Raw genomic sequence first — 8,080 nt, 5'->3', positions numbered from 1 at the left:
GTTTAGCCGGATTTGGTATGGTTTTGAGTTTTTTGCTAGAATCCGATAAATATTCAGATTTGATGGATATCCCAATCCATTTACATCTAGAAAACCAGATTTGATATGAACTTTTTAATGTTTGGATCCAAATCCATTTAGCCGACATTTGATTATTTAGATATGGTACTGCAAACAAAGAACTCTCCGTCTCCCAAAGAGAGAAGCAACCTTTTTCCAAACCTGAGCTTAGGACTGGTAAACGAGCTGAACGGGCCAAGCTTGAAGTATTTGGCTCATTTTGTGATGAGCCAAGCCTAGTTTAATCTCATAATGAGTTCGAATTAAACAAACCGAGTTCGAGCGCACTTGTTTACACAAAATACATTGTATAAAATTGGAAGAAATAGGATTACAAAAATATATATTGATTTAGAAGTTTATTTTTTGGAAAGGCAAGCTAGGGTTTGGGAGACCTCACCCAACAGTTATTATTCAGTGGTAACACTGGGGTTTTTGAACCTGCAACATTCCATCACAGGTAGACGTGCACTGACAGCTCCTACCAACCACACAGAGCCCCAGGTTATTGTTGTAAAGTTAGAAGTAATAGGATTTTAAGTAAAAAGATTTTACCATCAAACTTATTTTTTGCAAACTAAATAGTTTAGTCATATGTTCTACAAATATTATATGGTGTAAAGTATATATAAAATATATATTTTACTAAACGAGTTCACACGAGTCCAGTATCCAGCATGTCGAGCCAATTTTACGAGTTTGAACAAACATTTTGCAAGCCAAAAATGGGACCTAGGTCTCTATCAATTCGCCATGCAAACTTAATTGAAAAGTTTACGATTGAGATCAATCTGTTGGACAATGTTCAAAGATTGATGCAAATCGTTTTAAGCTTTTGCCACATTTATTTGTATTAATGTGTTTGGGTTATGCACAATGGCTGCTTCTTAATAGCTAACCTAAGATGCATGGCTAAGTAGTTGGAGCAGTTGTTAGAAATATGGTGTTATCTCATCTACTCCAAATCAATCCCTTCTAAGATCATCACTGGAAAAAAAAAAGAATTTTTCAAAAACACGCTTAAACTTTTAGCGATAATAAAAACAAATTAACTTAAGCACTTGGGATATGAAATTTAGTTGTAAATCTCTTTTGTAACTGGTAGGGGACTGACTAACCCCAGCTTGCCAATAAAAAAAAAAACACAGAGGTCACATGTATGCTGTCATTACCAAAACTTGGGTGTGTTTTTATATTACCACCAAAACTTTAAGTGTGTTTTTGAAAAAAAATCTCCAAACAAAATTTTTTTTGCTGCTTTGAGGATAAATTAGTAACCTTATCTTAATACCACAACTTGGGTTAATGATAACCCAAGTCAAATTCACGAAAGTAGGTTTTTAATTAATCTAACATAAATTTAGGTGTTTTTAAAAATATCAAAATTTTATTTTTATTGTCACTAACACTTAATTTAGGTGTATTTTTAAAATTTTAAAAAAAAATACATGGGTAGATGGATATATGCAATCACCAGTGTGATGTTGGGTTTTTGTAGCACAAGTTTGATTATAGCATGAATTCAATGTCTTTTTGTGTCAAAGCAAATAAGAGAGAGAGAGAGAGATGTAATATTTGTTTTACCTTGTAACATGAATGATGGCTCAGCTCATACAATGGTCGTTTGAAGTTTTGAAATGGGCTCAGTAAGCAGAACATAAAGACTCCGTACATAAACAATGAGTGTTTAGCTCTGTTTGGCTCTCATATATATATATATATATATATATATATATATATATATATATATATATATATATATATATATATATATATATATATATATATATATATATATATGTGTGTGAGAACTGAACATATTAGGCCCCATTTCTAGTGCTGTCTCATTATGCCCTACAGGGTTTAAGTGTTTTATGATAGATTTGAACCTTTAGATGTGTTTAGTATGCTTGATTTAGTGGGAATAGTCTTTTGGATCATGTTTTTTTTGACAAAAAAAACATATTTTTATGAGCTGAAAAAAAACTGTTACTATGAGAATTAAACATGTTAGACCCCATTTCTTGTTATGCCCCATTCTACACTATAGGTTTTAAGTGTTTTATGATAGATCTGAACAGTTAAATGTGTTTTGCATCTTCTATTTAGTGGGAATAGACTCTTAGATCATATTTTTTTGACTAAAATATATATTTTTATGAGCCAAGAAAAATTGATACTTTCATAACCATTGATTTTGGATCATCGAAAAAACCTATATACAGGTCAGATTCTTCGCAATCCAAAAGCCTCTCACTAAACAAAACCTATAGATCACATCTACAGTGTTAGATATGAGAAAAAAAAACTTAAAACTATGATTTTTTAATGAACCTAACGAGACCTAAAAAAAAAGAGGACCTAAGGAATGCATTAGTGTATATATATATATATATATATATATATATATATATATATATATATATATATATATATAACACTAAACTAGTTGTGTTTAACATTAGATGAATTCAATCATATTAAAATAACTAAAATACTTTTAAAAAGTAGCATTTTTTAAAATATAAGGTTGTTTTTTGAGGTTAAAAAGTAAATTTGATGAATTCATAAAGTTTTTTTTTTTTGAAAAAATTGTTTGACTTTTCAATTCTTTCCAAGTTCAAAAAACAAGTACTATTGTTTTAAGAATATTTTAGTTATTTTTATAAGGTTGAATCCATCTTATGTTAAACAAAGGTTCATTTACTAAACCATTCTAAAGATTTCTAAAAAACATAATTGCATGTAATTTTTTTTGCTTAGTCCAAACTTATCTTGGGTGTAAAAACTAATTTGTGCTTTTGAGTCAAAGTCATGCATCAAAGTAGTATTGTAATTAGTTATGGGCAATGATGGCATTTATATAATATTCTATGGATAGCATAGGTATGAGAAAAAATTAATATACGGTGGTTATGTAAGTTACCCATACATATGGTAGGTGAAGTGAGTCTTGAAACGGTTTTTTGGCATGCGTATTGGGTAGTTGAAGTGGATGTAGTGAGTCAAGTACTAGTACATGTGTTGTAAACCAGTTGAATGAGACAAGCTCATTCTTATGGTGAGTCGAGCCAAGTTCAAGCTCATAATCTGTCCAAATTAAACAAGTCAAGTTCAAGTTGGCATGTTAATAGAAAAAATACATTGTTTTAGAGCCGGCAGAAATAGGATTAAAAAACAATACACTTAAAATATATCTAAAATATATTTTTTATTTTAAAAATACTATAAAATAAAATGATGTTTTGAATACTTATTCTCTCTTGAGCTTATCTTTTGTGTGAGAGCGAAAGTCCCTTTATTTTCTACATCATTACTTATTCATTAAAAACTATGAATTGGATTGAATCAATCTCATGAAAAAACTTCATTTTATTTCACCAGGTTCTGGTGCAACTTGAGTCATCAATTTTGGATCGCTCCAAATGCACATGTAAACATGAAAAATGCCCAATCTAATATGTTTTCTACTAAGTAAGCAATGAAATAAAACGTATCGCTGAATTTGGATGAAGCAAACACCCAAACCTTTGTTTTTGAAGTCATCTAGGATGGTTTAGGAGCTACTCTCTCTCTCTCTCTCTCTCTCTCTCTCTCTCTCTCTCTCTCTCTCTCTCTCTCTCTCTATATATATATATATATATATATATATATATATATATATATATATATATATATATGGAAGGGGGACCATGCAACCAAAGGAAAGTGCATCTATAACCAATGATGATCGGACAGCATGTTTTCTCTAAAGATCAAGATTTTTATAGACTGGGCTCTACACATTACATTTTTATTGTTTATTTAAAACATATTTTAGATTAATAATTTTTATATTTAAATGATTTTTTTAAGGCACTAAAAATTAACAGTTGATTATACTTTGTATTGTAAAATTGTGAGGCATCCATTTTTTACATTTCAAAAAACATGTTTAGATGTAAAATCTTCATGTAAAGCATATTTTTTATTAAATACATTATAAAGAATAAATATATTAAGTCTGATAGTTGAAACGAAAGAACAACTAAGAAGGAGAGTTGTATGATCATCATTAGTTACACATGTATCTTTCTTTGGTTGCATGGTCTCCCTTATATATATATATATATATATATATATATATATATATATATATATATATATATATATATATATATATATATATATATATATATATATATATATATATATATATATATATATATATATATATATATATATATATATAGTATCATAGAGTCTAGATTTTTGAAGTGTTTGACTTACAAGCAATAAGTTTAGAGTTGAAATCTTACTGCTTATAACTTTGAAACGATGTATTTTTTTGTAAAATGAGTTAGTTTGAGTTTGGTTCAGCAGGTTTAGAGTTCAATTTGCATTATTTTAATTTTGAAAATGCATTCTTTTTATGAAAAAGTCGGCTTGAGTTTGGTTCGTTTAATTCACGCAAGAATGAGCCGAGCTTCAACATCCACTGTTAGGTTTGTTAGGCTCATTTACCAGCTCTCTAATGTCAAGGTAAACACATGCCCTCAAACTGCTACTCATCTGGGTTTTCGGCTATAAAGGCAGGAGAGAGAGAGAGAGAGGTGGGGGTTTCTTTCTTAAGCAACGTAAATAGCGAGAGAAAAGGTCAAGCTTTTACTAGATCATTGGAGTCTCACGGTTTTTCTTTTGTGACCAAATTAAGCAGCAACTTTTAGGAGTAAAATGAGAGAGATTGCACTTAGACTAACTATTGTTTTATTTATCCACTCATAAGACTGGCCTTTTTTTTTTTTTCCTTTTCCCACGTAATCTACACGTTATATAATATCTATCAATCCCTCCTATTCTTGAGGATTTTCTAGTTAAACACCAATTGACTAGGACTAAAACTTCCCCAACAATAATAACCAAATTAATAATTAATTTACATGAACTAATTAATCTCACAGTAAAACCTATAAATCAAACCAGCAGACCAGTTTAATTATTTCCCCAACTTTGTTTATGGTTCTAACCCAATGGAGGATAACTTGGCATGCCAAAATGTGGAGGTGGACCCACCAGCTGATAAGCTGAAAGCCGCCATGCACCCACTCACAATATTCTCTTGCCTAATTTCTCTTCCAATACTTGGTGCAGCATTTTGGCTCTTGTTCATGAAAGACTATGAATGTGAAGATCTACTGAGACTGACAAAGCTCAGGACTGTAATTGGAGTTGCAATGGGTGTTATTTTCATTGCTAGCAATGCTGCTCTTTTTTCTAAAGCTAGGACTATCCTTCCTGTCTACTTTGGCATCATGTTCTTGATGATTATGATGTTCACTTTGGGGATGGCTTTGGTTGGTAAGTACCCAATGGAAAGCAGAGGAGTCCCTGGCTCACCCTTGTGGCTTAGAGAAAGATTGAGCAACGATCAGAATTGGGGTAACATCAGGTCTTGCATCTCTGATGCTGGTATTTGCTCAGATCTAGCAATAGCAACCGCTAGATTGAATTCTTACCAGTTTAGCATGAAAAAATTATCACCCATTGAGGTAAATTTTTTTTTTTTTTATTATCCAGATGCTTCCACATTTTCCTATGTTTGGAATTAATCTGAAAATGCCATGAACCTATGTCAGAAATACAGACACAGACACCAATCTGAAAATTGGATGAGCGAACATGGATTTTTTTTTATGGTATTATAATGTAAAATTAATTTTTGATATTTAAGAATATAAAAATATCTTTATTATGAAAATATTATAAAAAAATATTAAAATTTATTATAAAATAAAAAATATTGTCTGCATGTGTCACTGGTGTGTCAGGTGTCGTGCTTCTGGACACCGAGACAAAAAAGGTGTGTCCCCCATGACATAGCCATGAATATTATATCAATTATTTGTCTTTCCCTTTCATGCGCTTGTGAACAGACATGTCTGTTTTGTTTTGGTCATCACAAATAATACACAAAAATTTAAATATGGTAAGAAGAATGGAACTTAAAACGTCTTACATTTTCTTTTTATGAAGTACATTATATATAGCATGCATGTGCCTTGGTCTGAGGAGCATCCCAACTAACACTAGGTGCATAAATATTTAGCATCCCAGTATCTAGGGATGCAAATGGATCGGATCCAGGATGGAGGTTTTAAAATTTTTTACTCTCCCATGTATTTAGATGTTCTGGATCCGACCCGTTCATTGTTACATATGGTCCACAGATAGGCCCAGACTTTGCATTATATTTTATTAGGGACTTTTGATTGCATGTTTTTTTTTTCATTGATGGTCATTTGGCATGCCTGCAGTCTGGGTGTTGCAAGCCACCTATATCATGTGAAATGCAATACATCAATGCTACATCATGGATGATGCTCAATGGCACCAACCCTATAAGTGGTGATGGCAATGGCACCAACAAGTGGTTCTTTCAGGGTGACTGTGGTTTATGGAGCAACAAGGACACACAACTATGCTATGATTGTGAGTCATGCAAGCTAGGGTACTTGGCCACCTTAAGGGGTCGATGGAGGAAATTGGGCATCATAGTCATCTTAACTGTCATCATCCTCACTCTCATCCATTCCATTCGTTTTGTGGTTCTGATGTTGCAATTACATGGGAAATAGAAATCTTTTTTCTTCCTTCTTAATAGGGAGCCATGAATTTTTCTTTTCTTTTCTTTCTGTTTCTAGTTTGTTCTCCCAATTGCTTTGTTATTATTTTGTTAGTCTTTCTTAGTGTTGTTGATATCATGGAGGAAGTTGTAAAGATCTATTCTGAAAGATTATCAGTATCTCCTTTGGTTTTCTTCATATTGCATTAAAGATGAATGGATATATATATATATATACAAGAAAAATGTGGATTAGCGACGGACACTATTCATCATTAATCCGTCTCTAATCCATCGTTAAACAGTTTAGCTACGGATTGACGATGAATTAACGATGGATAGCGTCTATCGCATAATCCTAGTCGCTAATTAGCGATAGAACTTATTTGTCGCTACGTTTGTCGTTAATTTGTGATAGATTAGCGACATACATGATCCGTCGCGAGTACGTCGTTATTTTAAATTAGCGACGAATATTATCTGTCGAGAGTTCGTCGCTATTTTAAATTAGCGACAGATAAAATCCGTCGCTACATTTTTAAAAAAAAAAATTAAAAAAATTGCCCCATGTCGGGCGGTATTTCGGCAACAATAGGCCAGACTTGTACCGCACCACACATGCATTGCACCCGAGCGGCCCGGCCTGCCACTGCGGGATCTTTTGCACAGAACCAGCATGCTCTCCGGCGTGCTCTCTGGCAGAGGCGGCGATCAGTGAGGTGATCGTCTAGACGACGCGCAACTTCAGTCTGTCGTTCATGTAAAATGACTTCGAGATGCCTCCTTGGTCCTCAGGTCCGCAATTGGGGTCCCTCTTGGCTTCAATGGCGGGATCGATAGGGAGATCGTAGCCAGCAACGAGCCACCGGTGGAAGGAGGGGGCGACGAGGATGGCGCAGCTCTCGAGTGAGTTCCCGAACTCGGCCTGCCACTTAAGGAGGGCACCGTCATCGACGTCGAGCTTGCCGTCAGGGAGCTCGATGCAGAGTCGACGGAGCTCCTTAAAGGAGTGGAGGACCTCGCAAGGGGAGTGGTAGGAGACAGTTTAAATCAAAAAAATTTAAACGAGGAGAGAGGAAAATTTTTGCGCCTCAGATGGGACAGTTTATATCAAAAATTAGCGAGGGATTAGCGAGAGAATTTTTTTCGTCGCTAATTAGCGACAGAAAAATTCTCTCGCTAATTAGCTACAGATTAGCTACGGAATAATTCCCTCGCTAATTTCATTGCTAATTAACATTTTTTCTTGTAATGTTTGGCGATGGAAAAATTTTGTCGCTAATTCATCACTCATTAGCGACGGAATTACGAGAGAGATATTTTTGTCGTTAATTTTACAAATATTTTGAATGTTAGTGACGGATAGTTTTCTCTCGCTAATCTATCGCACATTTGCAACAGAAAAAATTTGTCGCAAAT

The 8,080-nt window shown here is 33.5% G+C and overlaps 1 protein-coding gene across 1 annotated transcript; it reads left to right on the top strand.

The window, feature by feature from the left end:
* Positions 1-5,069: 5,069 nt before the first annotated feature.
* On the top strand, positions 5,070-6,871 carry LOC149847799 (tetraspanin-15-like). The gene is made up of 3 exons (XM_090002250.1): positions 5,070-5,588; positions 6,354-6,528; positions 6,777-6,871. The coding sequence occupies exons 1-3, from the start codon at positions 5,070-5,072 to the stop codon at positions 6,869-6,871; spliced, it is 789 nt and encodes a 262-aa protein (XP_089858376.1).
* Positions 6,872-8,080: the final 1,209 nt, after the last annotated feature.

Source organism: Nuphar pumila, chromosome 1 (assembly GCF_984573655.1).
Source record: "Nuphar pumila chromosome 1, dmNupPumi1.hap1.1, whole genome shotgun sequence".
In the NCBI taxonomy this organism is placed as follows: Eukaryota; Viridiplantae; Streptophyta; class Magnoliopsida; order Nymphaeales; family Nymphaeaceae; genus Nuphar; species Nuphar pumila.
Note: the sequence above shows the minus strand (reverse complement) of the source record. Positions and strands in the feature narration are given on the sequence as shown.

Bases quoted from the DNA above. Each gene is read 5' to 3' on its own strand.
- LOC149847799 (XM_090002250.1), top strand. From the start codon at position 5,070: ATGGAGGATAACTTGGCATGCCAAAATGTGGAGGTGGACCCACCAGCT. The intron at 5,589-6,353 runs GTAAATTTTTTT...GCATGCCTGCAG, and splicing joins AAAAATTATCACCCATTGAG to TCTGGGTGTTGCAAGCCACC. The intron at 6,529-6,776 runs GTGAGTCATGCA...TTATTTTGTTAG, and splicing joins CACACAACTATGCTATGATT to TCTTTCTTAGTGTTGTTGAT.